General features: G+C 46.7%; 1 protein-coding gene across 1 annotated transcript in view; it reads left to right on the top strand.

The window, feature by feature from the left end:
• The window catches only part of ACAN (aggrecan), a 47,006-nt gene that overhangs the window by 16,137 nt on the left and 11,178 nt on the right, over positions 1 to 19,691 (top strand). The window contains exons 2-14 of the mRNA XM_026036324.1: positions 5,245 to 5,321; positions 5,849 to 6,220; positions 7,138 to 7,312; positions 7,886 to 8,013; positions 8,583 to 8,876; positions 9,787 to 10,299; positions 10,807 to 10,981; positions 11,418 to 11,545; positions 11,685 to 11,978; positions 12,381 to 12,572; positions 13,542 to 15,282; positions 15,433 to 15,642; positions 15,763 to 17,027. Coding sequence (XP_025892109.1) covers positions 5,252 to 5,321; positions 5,849 to 6,220; positions 7,138 to 7,312; positions 7,886 to 8,013; positions 8,583 to 8,876; positions 9,787 to 10,299; positions 10,807 to 10,981; positions 11,418 to 11,545; positions 11,685 to 11,978; positions 12,381 to 12,572; positions 13,542 to 15,282; positions 15,433 to 15,642; positions 15,763 to 17,027 — 5,557 coding nt within the window. The 5' untranslated portion in view covers positions 5,245 to 5,251. The remainder of the gene's footprint in view (positions 1 to 5,244; positions 5,322 to 5,848; positions 6,221 to 7,137; positions 7,313 to 7,885; positions 8,014 to 8,582; positions 8,877 to 9,786; positions 10,300 to 10,806; positions 10,982 to 11,417; positions 11,546 to 11,684; positions 11,979 to 12,380; positions 12,573 to 13,541; positions 15,283 to 15,432; positions 15,643 to 15,762; positions 17,028 to 19,691) is intronic.

Below are 19,691 nucleotides of genomic sequence, written 5' to 3'. Positions count from 1 at the left end.
CAAAGGCCACAGGAGAAATTGCAGATTGGACTTGATTAAAAATAAACTAGAACAGAATATGCTTTCCAGAAAGCAAACAAGTTTAAAAAATGCTGCAAATGGGCCATCTGGCTATTTTCCACTGTACAGTCTTATAGTGTAGGCACTTTGTTGGACTTTCACTGTCATGACTCTTCTTTTTCTTGCTCTCTCCAGATTCTTCAGCCCTTTGAAAGTCTGAGGACAGGTTTGGAAGAACAAGGGATTAAACCTGTCTGCACTAACATACACACTTCCCTCCACGCACACTTAGATTCTCAAATAAACATATTCACATGCAGCCAGTGTAGGATGGTCTGCACACAGGCTGATACAGAGGCATGGCCTTAGGCATAAAACAGTGGCTGTAGTTTTTAAATGAAAGGGGCAGTTGTTGTCTGGGGTGGAGAGCTCCTAAGCCTACCAGTGTTCCCTGATGCTGCCTTTCTTGGAAAGGTAAGAGCTTTTCCTGAATTCCTCCAGGCCCCGGCTGTGCTGGAGAGGGCCTTGTTCCTGTCTGTTGCTGGTTGGAGAAGGTGGGATGGCTGGGATTTTTGTGGCAGTTTGGTCAGATTCTTGTTCTCTCAGACTGCTTGGTACCCTGCACAAGGACAGTTGTTCCAATGCACAGGGATCCTCGTGACCTCATGTAACTTCTGCCTCCTCCTCCTTGCTCTCCACGAAAGCTGCTCATTCCAGCTGTTTTCCCCAAGAAGTGCGAATGGAGTTTTGTACAGAAAAACACTGCAGCCTGTCGGCTGTTTCTGCAGCACAGAGCCTGCAATGAGCATAGGGCCATAGGATGTTCACCTGTGTAGGGTGAATTTTTTCCCCTACTCCATCAACAGAATGACCTCCATCATCCATGCTGTCAACGTCCACGTTTACTTGGATAAATCCCCGTATTTACTTTCTCCCGGAATTACTGCTCAAAGCAGCTCTTTGCTCCTTGTTGTGCACTCAGACACCCCGCTAGGGACAGCACAGAGCTGTAAGGTGTTGCAGCATGGAATCATTGCGGGAACGCTGGGATGCTGGTCAAAGACGTTCTCAGCACAATGGATCTCATGGAGCCTCGGGATTAGAGCTCTTTGGTGAGCTTAGGGGAGTGAAAAATGGAGATGAAGATTGCAAATGGCACCCTGAGGAGTAGGTTGGGTTTCTTACTGGCAGAGAGTCAAGACTTTGGCAGAATACACCCAAAATATTGTTGTTATGGTTTGTCTAACCACTGCTAGCAAGTCACTGCCCCTGGGCTTTTGTGGGAGAAGTTTTTTTTCCCCTATGACCAAGCCAAACTGTGAGGATACTGCTGGTTCCAGCTGTTGTCATATGAGGTTATTTTTCCTTGTGGAAGGTCAGCACAAAGTATAAATGGGACCAGGAGTACATGCACTTGTCTTAGCTTTTGGGACAAAGTCAGTTTTGTCTACTTTGTTCTGTGATGTGTAACATCTGTGATCTGTTGTTGTGTGATCTGTTAGTGCACAGATGAACCAGCGTGCTGAAGCAGGTGGAAAGGAGAGTAACACCTGTGTGGGACTCCAAACAGGCTTGATGTGGATCCTAGAAGTCTTTTCAGCCAGCTGCTGTTGGGTTTAAATGTGTCCGTTTCCATGCTCTAAGATATTTCTGTTCTTCAGTAGGTGGTCTAGACTGAGGGCTGCCTCACCTCTCTTGGCTGGTGAGTTTATCACATCACGCTAGGGGCTGTTCAGCTGAAATTGATTCTGGCAAATTCCTGAGCCTGCTGAAGGGTACCTGGTTTAAGGAGCCTGGAGAAGTGAGAGCTTTTATTTAAGGTTAGAGTAGGTATGACAGCTGCTGGGAGAACTTCCACTGCTCTTATCTCACCAATGTGCCTACTGCCCTGGGGGGTCCATAGCAGTCTAGGGAGAACATGGGAAATCAATTTCCAGGATTTGATTCAGCTTTGTCCTCTCATTTTTCTTTTTATCCATAAGAATGGAGTAAATTCACCAGCACGGGTAGAAGTCAACCAAGTCTGCTCCAAAACCTCAGCTTGTTTCAGGGTGACAGGTTTTGGCTGCAGTCAGGTTGGTCCGCAATGGAAGCAGTCACCTCTTCAAGGAGAGTTCTCGATGTTGTGTGTCCTTCTTGGATGCATCCCTCTAAATAAGAATATTCTTCAGAGATTTGACTTAAGTTTCCTCCTAGAGCTTAAAGTCTGTGCCAAAATGAAGCTGTGCCTGCATCAAGGGCTTTGCAATGCCTCATGTCTTAGCAGTGATTAGTGTGTAACCTGGAGATGTTCCCCAAGATACAGATTAATCTCTTAGCCCTGTCCTCTGCTATTTAGCTCACTCCTGAGTCTCCTTCTTACTGCCTGACACAGTGCCAGAGGCTGCCTATCATATGCAGAGCTGGCTTAGATTGAGCAGAGATGGGTGTTAATTCTACGGGATGTGTTTTTGCCTGTGATCCTACAAGACAGTTAAAAATATGTGAGGTAATTATTCATAAACATGATTCTTTGTACTGCCTAGAGCCAGGCAAGATGAATAATACAGGGGCAGGGATCGAAACACTGACACATTCATATTCATAGATTTTAATGTCAGATGGGACCCGTGGGTTTCACTCATTTACCTCTATTGAGTCCACTAACTTGTTTGCCTTGCCCATATCTTCTAAAGAAGCATTCTGGTCTTGTTAGGAAACCACAGAGGGGCAGAAACTTCATTGTATCCCTTGATAGTTGTTCCAATGATCCATCACCCTCTGTTAAAATGTGGGCATTTCTTCCGTTTGATTTTCCTTGGTAAATGGTTGCACAGTATTAGTTCTTGTTGGGCCTTTTTGTTAGATTATAGTCCTTTAGTACCAGCAGTTTCTCCTTAAAATATGTATTTATGTATATTTATAGTCAACTTGCTTCTCAGCCTTACTTTTGTTCCAAAACTGAGTCTGGGCTTCCTAGCCTCCCCGCATAAAGTATTCCTTCCAGCCCTCAAATCCTTGCTAGTGGATGTGTTCTGCACCATCTTTTCCAGTGTCCTTATGCCACCCCAGAAGAGTATTCCAGTCTCTTACCACAGGCACACACAGAGGTATTGCTAGTTGCTTTGCAGTCAAAGGATGGCATTAGCCATCCTGAGTCACTGCTTTTTGGGACAAAACCTCCCATTTTCCAAGCATATTCTTCATCCTATGTTCTTAAGTGTGTATTTTTGTTTCAAATATGGTACGTTTAGAAAAATACTGTGCCTAATATTGACCCCTCCAGAGGTCCATTAGAGACCTCAGACAACATCGCTGTCCCTCAGATGACTCCCTTGAGACCTGCTGCCTAGACTTCTGCTAAGTTGTTTATTGTGTTACTGACATTACAAATCCTAATAGTCTGGAACTCTATTAAATCAAACATTGTTAATTACGATAAATTAATACAACTACAATACAGCCTTCCAAACATGCAGGTAGCCATATCAGACAAACTTGACATCATACAAATAAAATCCATTGTGGCAGCATCTGTTTTCTCTACTAGAGCCTCGGCTAAGATTAACATTATTCCTATTCTTCTGTGCTTAATGAGTTGAAATGTGTTAGATTTTCCATTATTTCGTGTGGAATTGATGTCAAGCAAAACATGCTGTATTTATGAGGCTCATCTTTGTGTATCTTTTTGGACTCTTGGCACAGTGCTTCCCTATGTGGGACATGCCCTAGAGCTCCAACCCAGAATATAAACGAAGAGCAGCAGGCCAGCAGTTTCCTCAGCACACTCCTTAAGGACTCTCGGGTATGGGTGTTTGGCCAAGCTGACTTCACACTGTTTATCTGGAGCAGATGGTGTTTCCAATTCTTCTGGCTTGGTAATGAGCAGAAGGCTCCTCATCGCTCCTCCCAGCACGTGCTTTGGGCTCATTCCCCTGCTGTTTTCTGGATAAGAGCAATGAGCAACTTCAGGCCCTTCTGCAACGTTGCAGCGTGATGGATGATGTTCTTCTAGTGATGGCCAGTACCATGGCTGGGCTTGCTTTGGTTCATATGATGCTGCTTATACAGGTGTCATTCCTAGCCAGAGAGACCCCCAAGTGTTCACACTACTGCACAATGAAAGGTTGTGCTGTACTGCACAGGACAAGGTTTATTTTGGGCCTTTGTAGATACTTAATGGCCTTTTTTTGCTAGTTTGATAGGTGTGTGTTCAGGATATTCCCTGTTGGCTGCAGCCACCTGGGATCCTTCTAGATCACAGGAGTCAAATGGCCAATGTTTGGACAGGTGCCCTCAAAGGAAACTTGTGATTCAGTAGGTGGGGCCCTTGCCTATGAGTCAAAGCTGAATCAGTACTGAATGTTGTGCAGAAAGATGCTGTGTTGTGGAATGACACTTTTTATTTGAAATGTTAAAACCGACCTGAGCAATTTGGGCTATATAAAGTCCTATGACATTAGGCAAAGGAATAATTATGAATGATAATCTAGTGAAGTTTAATTTCTTTGGCCTCCCTCTATTGCTTCTGCCATTTAGAGTCAAGAGGACCCTGCTTTCTTTTCCTAGAGCGTTCTTAAGTAGTAGGTGGTTCTACCTAGTCTGAGGATCCCAAGAGGATAATTACTGGAGTTAAGTCATGCCCAGAATCAGATCCTGCAGGTTTCTTGCAGACATACAGTATCCATTAACAGTTAGGCTACACATGCTGTCAGTATGAGAAATTGGTACAAAGCATGATAACCTTCAGCTTAAAAGGAGGAGATTTCCCTTCAGAGCATTTTAAGGTGCGAAAAATGCATCTAGACATCTGTTCTGGGAACCAGGGGTGGCTGTAGGGTGCTGGCAATGGGCAGCTCCTGCTCTGAGGGGAAGGGTCTGCTAGTCCATCTGGAGTAAATACAAAACAAGTGTAAAGAGCTGTTTCCAAATTGTCTTTGCGCTCCACAGGGAAGATCGGATCACAAGGGAGATGATGAGAAAGCAACGTAGTCGGTCATCTATAATAACGCTTGAGCCTGTTATGAATAACAGAACGTCATTTTTATTTGTCTGAAGGACCTGTTTCTTGGAGCAAGATGCATTTCAGGACCATGTGCTTGCCCAAGGCCCAAATTTCACTGCCAGTCGCATACAGGAATGTTAAGGGGTGACTTGACGGCGTTATACAGCTGGGCTAGTGGCTCCCTTAGCAGCCTCCACAGCACTCCCTTCCACGTGATTGTACAGCTGTCAAAGCCTTTCTCCCTGTGTTGTTTCTTGCAGGTAAACTATGACCACTTTACTATTGGTGTTTGTGTGTTTGCAAGTCATCACTGCAGCCGTCTCTGTGGAGCTCTCAGGTACGTGCTCCGAGGTGCAGGACGCTGGGACTGAGCGATGTGCTGCACTCTGGTCCCGTCCTCAACCATGAACACCTAGACTTGCTCTGTACACACACAGGGCTGTGTCTTTGAATGACTGTTTTACAGTCATGTCACTGCTGTTGTGCCCAAAGAGCAAGGGAGACAATTCCAGACGGGTATATTGATAGGGAAACTAAAGGAGCTAAAGCATTCCCCGTTCTTAAGCCCTCTCTGGAGTGATATTACATCATGGTGTGGAGCTGCACTGCAGCAGAGCCCTTCACTACCTTCATGTCTGCAGCTAGAACTGCTCCCAGCTCCCAAAGGCAACCATGGTACAAGGGTCACTGTTGCAGCTTCCATTTCCACAAGTTATCTAAACCAAAATAATAATAATAATAAGGCTGTCTGAATACAGGTGCAGGTTTACAAAGCAGAAAGGGTCTCTGGAGCATTGAAAGCACTGGAGTTTGTGTGTGAAGTGTCTCACTGACGTAATCATTGCTTTGTTTGGGAACTGGCAGACAATAGTGATGGCCTGGAAGTGAAGATACCTGAGCAGTCTCCCCTGCGTGTTGTCCTGGGAAGCTCCCTGAACATCCCTTGTTACTTCAACATCCCTGAGGAAGATGACACCAGTGCTCTGCTGACCCCACGGATCAAATGGAGCAAGCTCTCAAATGGGACAGAAGTTGTCTTGCTAGTGGCTACCGGTGGGAAAATCCGACTCAACATGGAGTACAGGGAGGTGATCTCTTTGCCCAATTACCCTGCCATCCCCACCGATGCCACCTTGGAAATCAAGGCACTAAGATCCAACCACACTGGGATTTATCGCTGTGAAGTGATGCATGGGATTGAGGACAGACAAGACACCATAGAGGTCCTAGTAAAAGGTGAGCTCCTGCCTTTGCTCTTTCCTCTTAGCATCAGATTGTCTGGGTTGGACAGAAGGGAGTAAGAAACTGTGGGGACAGGAGAGGTGCTGCTCTTTCCATAGCTCTAAGCCCTTTCAGCCAGGTCACAGACAAGGCCACAGTCAGGTAAGCAGAAGCCATGGGCCAGGCATACAGTTTAGCAAGTCAGAGCAGACTAAGCAAAGCAATAAAATGACTCAGTTGGGTGGAAGCTGAGTTACAGAGGTTGCAAGGCCACAGGGCTGGCAGGAGGTGCTACTGGAGAGGCTGGGTTATTGCTCGAGGGGGTGAAGCATGGACAGGGCTATGGTTTTGTTCTTCCGAGCATTTTAGGAGACGGGATGCCCTCAGCTGGATTTCTGGTTTACTCTGGGAAAAAAAAAAAATCCGTAGTCTTACAAGGCCCATCCTAGTAATAGGCGGATAATAAAACAGTTATATTTTCTACCATCCTTATCAAGGCTTTTACTTTCCCTGGCCTTTCCCTCAATACCTATACTGAGACAGTTTTCACTACAGCCTTTAACCAGAAGGTTTTTTGCTGGTCACATGCACTGCAGGATATGTCTCATAGCAGAGGACTGTGAGTCCCTTCATTGCCTCCTGGTGAATTTTCACCTTGACTTATTAACACATGGTGATTTTTTATTTTTCCCAGGATCATGGGGAACAACCTCTGTTCTAGGCAACCAATGTGTTCCACAGGGCAAGTGTCCTGTGGCATGAGCCTATCAAATTGCCCTTGGCTGAGATATTCAAAGATAATCACCATAAATAGTTCATCATTCCGAGTTGGAATGCAATATCTTCTCTTTGGTTCCCAAAATCCTTTGGAAGAAAAGGGACTTATTCTGCTCTGGTAGACATGTAGGAGTGATGGCCTTTGTGTTTTTCAGGCGTTGTATTCCACTACAGAGCAATCTCCACGAGGTACACCTTGAACTTTGAGAAGGCCAAGCAGGCCTGCATCCAGAACAGTGCTGTCATTGCTACTCCCGAGCAGCTGCAAGCTGCCTATGAAGATGGGTACGAGCAGTGTGATGCCGGCTGGCTGGCTGATCAGACTGTCAGGTAAGGAAAAGCACAGGATGGGTAAGAAGGTGGTTGGATAAGGACTTTTATGAAGAGGACACTGCCTGAGGAAGGTTCAGAAACAGTTGCTAAATAACAATTGTCATGATTATTAGTGTATGAAGGGAGCTAGTGTGTTGCAAACCAGTTCTTGCCTGGAGAGAAAATGCTGGTACCCCAGTCCTCCTCACCTGGTGGTGGTAACTGAGTGGTCAGTGGCTTAGTCCTGATCTTCCATTCTCCATGGCTGAAGCAGATGCTGTGCTAAGACCAAAACACATGACTTATCCATCCTGTGTATCCCCCACTTGGGAAGCATCTTGTCCTCATGTCTTTGGCTAGTTCTCCCAGGGATCTACTGGGCTCAGGACCATGAGAGGGGAAACAGGACAGTAGATCATCTCGTCCCTTCTCCCAGAAAAAAAGAACAAACAAAAAGAAACACACATAAAGTATTGCCTTACCTGCTTCCTCCCTCCTGCAAGAGTTGCGCTGTGATCCATGGCTCTCTCCAAGCTTTGATGTGGACATGGGAGTCCTGCCCACCGCATGCACTCTCTTTCTCCCCCTCAGGTACCCCATCCACCGTCCCCGAGAGCGTTGCTACGGTGACAAGGATGAATTTCCCGGAGTGAGGACCTATGGTGTCCGGGAGACTGATGAAACCTATGATGTTTACTGCTACGCAGAGCAAATGCGAGGTGATTTGGGGCTTTGCTTACTAGAAACAATAGCAGATAAAGCTCTGATCATGCCTGTAAGTACAGAGGAAGGCAGGTTCAAGACGGAAAAGCACATCCCTCAGCAAGGCCAGGCAATCTCTGTGGGCTCTTTGTTAGACCATGGGCAATTTTCATGTCAAATGACTAACATACTACAGAGGGTGGTGTCAGTCTAACCTCCGCTGGGGGATTTGCCACCCTGTTTGTTGTTAATCATCGCTCAAGGGTGGGTGTGATATTCAGAGGTATTTGTCACTTATGCTTACAGTGAAGATCCACTGAAATGCTCAGCACATCAGAACTGAAAGTGTCCTTTATCTTCCTTTTGTCTTGTGACTCCAGCTAGTTTTGTGTTTTGCTCCAATTGATTCACTCTAAAATTCCCTTTCTATAAAAACCTGGGGTCTTTATAGTCTGTCACCCACCCAGAGTTGAGGTACATCTGTAATACAGGGAAATTTTCTCCTAGTCAGACTCTCGAGAGAATGGGAAGAGGACAGAAAGGGAACTGGGATTAAACTCTACAGCTAATTCCTGTGTGATTCCAGGTAAAGTCTTCTATGCCACCTCCCCGGAGAAGTTCACCTTCCAGGAAGCCTTTGACAAATGCCGCAGCCTGGGTGCCCGTTTGGCCACCACCGGGGAGCTGTACCTGGCGTGGAAGGATGGCATGGATGTGTGCAGTGCGGGCTGGCTGGCGGACCGCAGCGTCCGCTACCCCATTTCCAGAGCACGGCCCAACTGTGGAGGAAACCTGGTGGGCGTGCGCACGGTGTACCTGTACGTCAACCAGACGGGGTACCCTCACCCTCACTCTCGCTACGATGCCATCTGCTACAGTGGTGAGTGCGTTGTATTCATGGGATTGGGAAGTGAAGGTGTGCGTAGCTGGAAAATGTTACTGGAAAAATATAGAGGGGGAAAACACTCTTAGGTGGAAGGCCTAGCTTTGTCTCCCTAGCTCTTTTCTGCCCCACTGAGACCTGCAGCCTTTCCAGAGGTTTTCTACCTCCCTGATCTGTTTTATGCTGCTCTTTAAATTGCATTCCTTGCTGCAGGACAGTCTGTTTAATAAGATATTAAGCAGGACTGCTCAATGTTCTCCTAGCTGCAAAGGATGAGACTAGAGCAGGAAAGGGATTTGGGAGGAGAAAGGCAGAAGTAAAGGACTTGTTAAAAATAATTTATGATGCCTTCAACTGCGTTAGTGATGGAGGTAGCTTATATGTGGTGAGTTCTTAAGTCCTTGCCACCTCATTATTCTGCTGGTAGACCAAAAGGAGGATCCTGGCGTGACTTTGTTTACTGTGAAGAGCTACTTGCCTTTCCATAAATCACTCAACATCTCAGATCTGCTCTGGAGGTTATCCAAGCACCTCTACTTTCCTTTGGCCATCTTGAGTTCCTTGTAGCAGGCACTAGAGGTCAGTGCAGACTTGGATTTGGGCAAGGTGTTCCCGGGAATGAGAGCTGGAAGGGAAACAAGGAGAGTCCTTCTCATTTACCAGCTCTGTCCGTGGTGACTCATTGCCTCTGACTTAAGAACATGCTCTGGCACTGGAGTGTTGCAAAGACACAATGGAGTAAGGAATCAGTAAGAATTTATTTTACAACAACAACATGATTTTCCTGCGTCCCACAGAGCCAGCAAATATCCAGCTGCTTCTCTGAGGCAACAACCAGCCCAGTATATCCAGACCTCGCTAGACCGTCCACATCCTCTGTAATCATTTCTTTGTCTCTTGATTTTAGGCGATGATCTTGAAGCACTAGTCCCAGTGCAGTTCACTGATGACACGGGAAGTGAGCTGGGCAGTGCGTTCACCATCCAGACTGTCACCCAAACTGAAGTCGAGCTACCTCTGCCACACAATGTCACACAGGAGGAGGCTCGTGGCAGCATCGCTACCCTGGAGCCCATTGAAATCACACCCACTGCCACTGAGCTCTACGAAGGCTTCACCGTTGTGCCCGGACTCTTGCCCACTGGTGTCACAGCAGAGACAGCTTTCCCTGAAGAAGAAAATGTGACCAGAGAAGAAGTCACACAAGGGTGGACTGTGCCTGAAGTTGTCACAACCTCAGTTTCAGACACTGCCTTCACCACTGGAACAGCAGAAGTGAGCTCGGTGGAAGAGGCCTTTGGGGTGACTGCCACCCCAGGACTAGCGTCTGCCTCTCCGTTCACAGCAGAAGATCAGATTGTACGAGTGACGGCTTACCCTGATACTGCTCTCCTCCCTGAGCAGCCCATTTCTCCCACAGGTAAGTCACCAGGACCCCAAGAAGTTTAAGGTCTGCTTCTTCTAGGGTCAGCTATTCAGCTGAAAGCAGTCTGAGCTTCCTCCAACTTGGAGTGCCTCCAGCTCTGGCTGCTGGGGAGCTTGTCAGATCAAGCTGAATGTCTGCTTCAGTGGGACAGGAAGAGTGATGAGGGAGGAGGCTGTGGGCTGCCTCATCATGTGCTGGAAAGAGCTGAGCTGTCTGATGCTTGGAGCTGCAGCAGTCACACTCTGAAATCCCACGCACACCTTGCTATAGGAAAGGGGAAAGTCAAGAAAGCAAGATCCTCAAAGAGAGCTAAAGAGATGCCCAGAGCACTGCCCTTGAGAACAAAGCTCAGTGAATGACAGATCTCCATGAAAAAGGATTTGAGAGACTCTTGTCCTTGCAGGGACAAGATCCTTTCTGGATCCTTTCTGGCCACCAGTCTTGGTGGAGGGCAGGGGGGTTATGTATCCTGTGGATCAATGTTTCTTCGCTTTTCCCCAGGTGTGGTGTTCCACTATCGTGCTGCCACCAGCAGATATGCCTTCTCCTTCGTGCAAGCCCAGCAGGCCTGCCTGGATAACAACGCAGTCATTGCCACCCCTGAACAGCTCCAGGCTGCCTACGAGGCTGGCTTTGATCAGTGTGATGCCGGCTGGCTGCGGGACCAGACAGTCAGGTAAAACGATAGTGCACTGGGGAAGTGAGCCTTTGAAATGAATATTTGGCCATGAACTTGAGGCTTTGCTTGGTATATCCTGCTCTTCTGTTCCTCGTCAGCTGAGACTTTTGCAACCTGTGATTGTCTAGGCACCAATAAGGTGACCAATAAGAACCAATAGAACTCTTTTTATTAATATGTCTAACCTGTTCTTAATCCATATTTACATTCTCAAGCAGTCAGTTTTACCATATGGTTACGTGTTTTAGGAAAAAGGGGGAAAAGTTTGTATTCATTGCTCCAGGTTGTAGGTGCAATTGAACTTGTTTGCAAGTCATGCTAAGGTCTCTGAGCACCTCAGAATGCCACGTTTTTGCATCCTGTTCCCAAGCACACCACTGAAATTCTTCAGTTCAAGGGACATAAGGTGGAACCTCCTCTCTTCTTTTGGTAGGTATCCCATTGTGAATCCCCGAAGTAACTGTGTAGGAGACAGAGAAGGCTCTCCGGGCGTGCGGTCCTACGGCATGCGGCCAGCCTCAGAGACCTACGATGTGTACTGCTACATTGACAGGCTAAAGGGTATGTTCTTCCCCTGCTCCTGAGGATTGCTGCTGATCTTTACACCTGCACGTGTATGTGTAAAGAGCAGACATGTTCCCCAGGTGCCATGGAGAAGTTCAAGGGCTCAAACATGCTTTTTCCATTTGTTTTCCCTCAGGCGAGGTGTTCTTTGCAACCCAGCCATATCTATTCACCTTCCAAGAAGCTCAGGAGTATTGTGAGAGCCAAAATGCCACTTTGGCCTCTGTTGGGCAACTCCATGCTGCGTGGAAGCAGGGTCTGGACAGATGCTATGCTGGCTGGTTAGCTGATGGCAGCCTCCGATACCCAATAGTGACCCCGCGACCTGCCTGCGGGGGAGATGAGCCTGGTGTGAGGACCATCTACCTGCACTACAACCAGACGGGCTTCCCCGACCCACTGTCACGGCATCACGCGTTCTGTTTCAGAGGTACCATCCCACCCTTTCTAGTGCCCATGTTCATAGACCTGCCCCTTTGGGGGTAGAATTTCATGAGAGGTTGGTCACCTGGGGAGTCCAGTCCCCGTAAGCAGGATTCAGCAAAAAGCTGCTGCTTCTGGGGACTCAGCGAGATGTCCTCCTATTGTTCATAACCCTGCACTTACTTTATTGTCCTGAGAAACTCTCAAACAGAAAATCTCACTCAATTCCCTCTGCCTCCAGTTCTTCTATCTAGCTTATCTCCCAATATGAGAGGCATTTCTGGGTTTTGCTTGTTTGTTTTTCATGGCTCATTGTGTTGGTACGTAGAGCATTCATGGAGCTGTGCAATATACATCTGAGAGAGATCACAAATTCTGACAGACTCCCTCCAATATCTTCCTGTCCCAGCTCTGCCATCTGTGGAAGAACCAGGGGTTACCTCCTTCTTTGAAGAAGCTTTTGTAACCCAAGTGATCCCTGGCGTAGAGGGGGTACCTTCTGGGGAAGAAACAACTGTAGAGATGGAGTCTACCATTGAACCCGAGAATCAGACAGCCTGGGGAACAGAAGTCTTTCCAACTGACGTATCGCTGCTCTCAGGTGAGTTGTTCTTCCCTGTCTCTGAAGTCACATCTGGCGGAGCAAACTCAGGACTATGAGCATTCCTGTTATGAATGGACTATATCCTTGCTGACGAGAAGCCCTTCTGAATCCAGCTGAGGAGAAGGGAGGATGCTCACAGGACTCTCTTGCATAGAATTGGTTCTTCAGCGTGGCAGCCTCAGGTGCAGTTCTCAGTGGACAGTGTGGACATACTCAGTTCCTTAAATGAAGGCAAGGTCTTCTTGCTCTCCTAGCTTTGTGCTTTGCTGTGTAAAAGACCTGGAACAAACATAATCTCACTTTGGAAAATTGGGGTATTTTTTGTTCTTTTGTTTTGTAGCTTTCACTGTATTAGCAAAGCCTGGCTTATTACTGTGTGACCTGGATAAACAAAGTTGCACATCTGAGGCATGTGTGCACAGTTACCACAGGAAAAACTGCGTGTTATTGAACTTCTTCCTAAAACTGAACTATTAACAGCCATCCTGCCAGGCTGTTAATGCCTGGCACCTCATGCTAACATAAGATTGTGTCTCTGAGTGGGGACAGACAAGGCTAGAGACAGATTTTAGCTTTTCATTCCAAGGAGGATGGAGTTACTACTGCGGTACAGAGCAGCACCAAACTTCTCTTCCAAATGTTATCTTCAAAGAAGCAGTAGCTTTTTTTTTTTTTTTTTTTGGTGCCACCACTGTCCTAAGTCACAAATTTATACATTCTGTCAGTTTCTCGAAGATATATAAGGCATTGGATTTTTTAAGATATAATCCTCATTAATTTTCAAAATCTGAAGGGGTCAAAGGATTTCTGTGAGCCCATAGGACTTTGTACCTTTATTTCAAAGGTTATTTTGTTTGGTGTCAGTTTGGAAGTAAAGTTGATCAGGAATTTTTTAATAACTCATTTAAAGTAGTTCAGTAAATCATTTTTCTATCTCCCTCTCTTGGTTCCCTCTTTCTTTTCCAGTGACTCCATCTGCATTTCCTCCAGTTACTGTAATACCAGAAGAAACAAGTACTGATGCTTCCATCAGTGTGTCAGGGGAGATCACTGAATCTGAAGGGCATCAAGTCAGTGGTGAATCTTCAACATCTGGGTGGGTATCTGGAGTCCCAGATATAAGCGGAGAATCGACTTCTGGAATTGTTGAACTTAGTGGAGAACACTCCGGGATTGGAGAAAGTGGATTGTCATCAGCAGACCTGCATACCAGTGGAGAAAGTGGGCTATCATCAGGGGACCTAAGTGGAGCACCTTCTGGGATTGTTGATGTTAGTGGCTTACCTTCTGCAGGGGAAGATATATCAGTGTCTACTGCAAGGATACCAGAAATTAGTGGGATGCCGTCTGGAGTGGAAAGTAGCGGGCTGAATTCCGGATTCAGTGGAGAATTCTCTGGAACTGAGCTAATTAGTGGCCTGCCATCTGGCGAGGAAAGTGGACTCCCATCTGGGTTTCCTACCGTCTCTCTTGTGGATTCTACTCTGGTGGAAGTTGTAACAGCAGCAACGGAAAGGCAAGAGGAAGGAAAAGGATCGATTGGAGTTAGTGGTGAAGGATCTGCTGGATTTCCGTCTGCTGGATGGGACATGAGTGGAGGAACCAGTGGACTACCCTCAGGAGCTGAGCTCAGTGGAGAGCTCTCTGGAGTGCCAGAGTTCAGTGGAGAGCTCTCTGGAGTACCCGAGCTCAGTGGGTTACCCTCAGGACTGGATATCAGCGGAGAATCATCTGGAATACCTGAGATCAGTGGCCAGGTGGATCTCAGTGGCCTTATTTCTGGTGATGATGGAAGTGGTGAGGCTTCAGGCATTACCTTTCTAAATGCCAGTTTGGTAGAAGTGACAACCCCCTCTGTGACAGAAGTGGAAGCAAAAGAGCTTTTGGAGATCAGTGGCTTACCTTCAGGTAGTGAAGACACATCAGGCATGGTATCTGGTAGCTTAGACATGAGTGGTTCTGGGCATATAGACTTCAGCGGGAGTGTTTCTGGAGTGCTTGAGACCAGTGGACTTCCAAGCGGAGTCATTGATGGCAGTGGAGAAGTCTCTGGGGTTGAAGTCACTAACGGCCTAATGTCTGGAGAGGGCAGCGGACTCGTGTCTGGCTTTCCTACAATCTCTCTTGTGGATACCACTTTGGTTGAAGTTGTTACTCAGGCATCTGTTGCACAAGAGGTGGGAGAAGGGCCCTCTGGGATGATAGAAATCAGTGGTTTTCCTTCTGGAGACAGAGGAATATCTGGAGAGGGGTCTGCAGTTGTGGACACTAGTGGGTTACCCTCAGGGACAGGAGACTTCAGTGGAGAGCCATCCGGGATCCCATATTTCAGTGGAGACTTTTCTGGAATCACAGACCTAAGTGGACAATCTTCAGCAGTGACTGATTTTAGCGGGGAGGTCTCAGGGCTTCCAGAAGTCACTTTAGTCACTTCTGATTTAGCTGAAGCTGTGACAAAGCCAACAGTTTCCCAGGAACTGGGTGGGGAAACAGCAGTCACGTTTCCCTACGGTGTCGGGCCGAGCGGTGAGGCCTCTGCATCTGGTGAACTCAGTGGGGAAACATCTGCACTCCCAGAAACTGGGATAGAAACATCTTATGAAATCAGTGGGGAAACATCTGCATTTCCTGAAAGTGGCCTAGAAACATCCACAGCTCAAGAAACCAGTGGGGAGACATCTGCATTTCCTGAAATTGGCCTAGAAACATCCACAGCTCCAGAAATCAGTGGGGAAGCGTCTGCTTTTCCAGAAATCAGTGGGGAAGCGTCTGCTTTTCCAGAAACCAGTGGGGAAGTGTCTGCCTTTCCAGAAACCAGTGGGGAAGCTTCCGCCTTTCCAGAAATTAGAATAGAAACATCCACAGTTCAAGAAATCAGTGGGGAAAATTCTGCATTTCCTGAAATTAGGATAGAAACGTCCACCAGTCAAGAAGCCAGGGGAGAAACTTCTGGCTATCCTGAAATCAGCGCAGAAACATCTACAGTTCAAGAAATCAGTGGAGAAACTTCTGCATTTCCTGAAATAAGCATAGAAACGTCTACCGTTCAAGAAATCAGTGGGGAAACATCTGCATTCCCTGAAATTAGGATAGAAACCTCTACTGTTCAAGAAATCAGTGGGGACACATCTGCATTTCCTGATATTAGGATAGAAACATCTACTGTTCCAGAAATGAGTGGGGAAACGTCTGCATTCCCTGAAATTAGGATAGAAACCTCTACCGTTCAAGAAATCAGTGGGGAAACGTCTGGATTCCCTGAAATCAGGATAGAAACATCCACAAGTCAAGAAGCCAGGGGTGAAACATCTGCGTTCCCTGAAATCAGCATAGAAACCTCAACAATCTATGAAAACAGTGGGGAAGTATCTGCGTTTCCCGAAATTAGCATAGAGACTTCGACAGTCCACGAAATCAGTGGGGAAGCATCTGCATTTCCTGAAGTTAATCTGGAAACATCTACAACTGAAGAAGCCAGGGGTGAAACATCTGCATTTCCTGAAATTAGCATAGAAACCTCAACAGTACAGGAAATCAGTGGGGAAAATTCTGCATTTCCTGAGATTAGAATAGAAACATCCACCACTGAAGAAGCTAGGGGTGAAACGTCTGCATTTCCTGAAATTAGTATTGAAGCGACAGTCCATGAAACCAGTGGGGAAACATCTGCATTTCCTGAAATTAGCATAGAAACTTCAACAGTCAATGAAACCAGTGGAGAAATGTTTCCTGAAATTAGAATTGAAACATCCACAAGTCAAGAAGCCAGGGGTGAAACATCTGCATTCCCTGAAATTAATATAGAAACATCCACAAGTCAAGAAGCTAGGGGAGAAACATCTGCATTCCCTGAAATTACCATAGAAGCATCCACAGTTCAGGAAGTAAGTGGGGAAACATCTATGTACCCTGGAATTAGTATAGAAACTTCGACAGTGCATGAAATTAGTGGTGACGAATCTGCATTTCCTGCAATGAGAACTGAAACATCTACAAGCCAAGAAGCCAGGGGTGAAATATCTGCCCTTCCTGAGATTAGCACAGCAACATCCCCAGTCCATGAAAGCAGCAGTGAAAGTTCTGCCTTGCCTGGTGTTCACATGGAAACAGCTACTGCACCTTCACTCGGTCCAGAGTCTTCTGGAGCTCCTGAGAAGGAAGTGACTGAAGCAACATCTGAAACTCTGACACACTCAGACACAAACATTTCAGGGGAAACCTCTGTCCCAGACACTGTAATTAGCACCCAGATTCCAGATGTTGAATTAACACAGGAAGCCAAGAGTCCTGAAGAGGCTCAGCTTGAAATAGAGTCCTCCACTCCCACAGCGTCAGGACAAGAGACAGAACCTGCTGTTGCTCAAGACTCTCAACCTCTGTCAGCCACTGCTACTGCAATCCTGCCCCAAGTATCACAAGAAGCAGTAGATGCATTAGGACCCACTGCTGAAGGTACCGTGCCTCATTCTTCTTATCCTCACACCCTCTGAAAGGGCAGGCAGGGAGGGGGCAAAGCTTTTATATATGGCAAAGAATATTAAAACAGAAGTAGACTTGCAAAGAACTTTATTGTGGTGGGAAACCATAAGCATGTGGGGTTTTCCACCTTACAATAAAAGCTGAAACCTCAGGGTTTCAATTCACCGAGCACTGAGAGATGACAACTCTGGAGAAAGCAATGTTCAATGTCCCTGGCCTTTGGGGCAGTTGTGCACCAGGAATACTCCAGCATCAGCTGTATTAAGAGATGTAGACATGGCTCCAAAATGGGCCATGGTTGGTACCTTCTGTCCTAACAAATGATACTGTCTGTGTTTGAGTAGGGAATGTAGTTATTCAGCCAATGTAACGACATGCCCAGAATCCTTCTGGACTTCCCTCCTGCCTGCCCACGGCAGTCACATTCCCCTGGTGATGGCCATTCCGTAGGGGAGCTCTGTCCTCTGCCACTGGAGATGGGGGGCTAGAGAGTAGTTTGGTTCTCCGTGAGCCAACAAACACAGACACCTGTAATCAGGTCCCTGTGCGTGACATATCTGGGGGAAGGCAGTAGGACATGCACTTTTCTTCTGAAATTGGTCTTAGCCATTGCTCCGCTCTAAAGTAATAAATCATCAAATCATAGGATTGTTAAGGTTGGAAGGAACCTCTAGAGATCATCTAGTCCAACCTCCAGAAAAAATATTTCTTTTGCTGTGGAAACAAAAGCTCTACATGTCAAAGACGCTCGCTCTGGCTGGAGAACATGGCTGAGAAGCTAAAAGTCTTTTCCACCTTGTTTCCCCTTTCTGTGACGTGTTCTTTTGCTGCCTGTGCCCCTGAGCGTTTCATAACACTTGCTACGGAGTGGGAGACTGTCCATTAGCAGCTGCTGTGTCTCAAGGAGCTAAGAGGCCGAAAAAAAAGCCAGCCTTGATGGAGGAAAAAAAAAAAAAAAAAAAGAAAAAGAAAAATCTCTGCTCTCGGAGCTGCTTGTGCTGAGTGCAATATTTGCACGGGGCAAAATGTGTGTCAGTCCTTGTGTTGCCTTTTGGCACCATGCTTGGACACCCTCAAGTCTGAATGGTGTGCCGCTGTCTGCAGCTAAAAGCATCTAAAGGATCCCATGTCTGAGACGATGCTCAGAGCAAAGGAGCGTTGCCTCTTGTCAGCCTCGCTGATAAATGCCATTCCTCCCATCCTGTTCCTTTTTGGTGCACTTAGGCTCTGTGCCTTGGGATAAACAGATACAATATTGAAATTGGAGTAACCTTTTAGGGTGAAAATGCTCTGCAGGCCTGTTGACAAGCCACCCCTGAGCAGTGTTCATGTGCCGCAGAGGCAATGGGGCACTACGGTGAGAAAAGAAAGGAGAGGGGATGTTTTGGGGCTTGTCAGCTACTGCTGCTTGGCCAGGGCAAGAACTCATCCCAAGTAACATGTCCCACAACATCCCAGGCCCCGACCTGTTTCACTTGGCTGCAGTTAGGAGCAGGCTCCATATCCTGTGGGTAGACATCATTTCAAAGCTGTTAAGTCTTGTGCTGCTGGCAAATGGTCCAACACAAGAGTTCGGGTGCGTCACAGTCCAAACAGGCTATGCTTTCACACAGGCCCTGTTGCTTTGCCCAGCTCTTAGCAAAAACAGTGTTAAGGCCAGGTTCCTACTGTTTGTTACATCCTGAACTGCATCTTCTGGGGTTAATTTGCACTATTCAGCATAGTTTGCACTGGATTTGTACGGATCTTTAAGTGCAGGGCTTTGTGAAGCTCGGCCTGGCTTCTAACTTCATTTCCATTCCCAAAGTGTTTTGAATGAGTCACTGGATTTCTCTGCGTCACTTCTCTCCTTGGGAAAACAGAGGTAATCATAAAGCTAAGGTCATTCCTGCTTAGAATACATGTGAGGTCCTTTCTGCACCCCTCAAGCCTCCGTACGGTGGGTGCTACAGGAGAGCAAGGGAACAGGGCTGTAACTGCAAAGCTCTTCCAGCTTTGTACCAGCCTGGGCGCTTGTCAGGATGCAAGTTACCTGTTAAACAGCTGCCCAATTAAATACCCAAACATCTTCTTTGCAGCCCGATGGTTTCTGCTTTGGGACCGTGCTCACTGCCACGTCCCAGCCTGGAGGCCAAGACAGTTCAGCAAAGACAGGGAAGGAAGGAAGGGAACTAGCCAGTAAGGCTAAGCAAAATAAGATTTTATTTTAAAGGCTCCAAAAGTGGTTTGATTTCACTGCTTTTTCTTTTTATAAATTACCCACAAGGATGTTGCCAGATTCTTCAGAGCATTTGGCATTTGTTAGCCAGCATTCTTGGGAAGTATTTGGGGAGAAAATGGTGCGTTTGTCAGCTTGTGTGTGAAGAAGTTTGAAAATGCTCCAAAAACGGAGCTTGCTTGGTTAGTGTGTTGCAGAAATGACAGGGCAGCAGCCAGGATTTACAAGCAGGTAATGGAAAGACATAGCTGTATAGAGCTTGATTATAGATTCATTATTAGCTTGAGATGGGCTTCAGAACATGTGCTTGGTGAGGGTTCTCCCCAAGGAAAGGTATTCCCAGGTAAAACGTCTTTAATCCTTATTTCTGGCTATTTGTTTTGTGTGAAACTTCCTGGTCTAGAAATCTTGCAGAAACA

Source organism: Nothoprocta perdicaria, unplaced genomic scaffold (genome assembly GCF_003342845.1).
Source record: "Nothoprocta perdicaria isolate Ctin4 unplaced genomic scaffold, notPer1 scaffold_176, whole genome shotgun sequence".
In the NCBI taxonomy this organism is placed as follows: domain Eukaryota; kingdom Metazoa; phylum Chordata; class Aves; order Tinamiformes; family Tinamidae; genus Nothoprocta; species Nothoprocta perdicaria.
The sequence above is the reverse complement of the archived record's forward strand: the minus strand, read 5'-3'. Positions and strand labels throughout refer to the sequence as shown.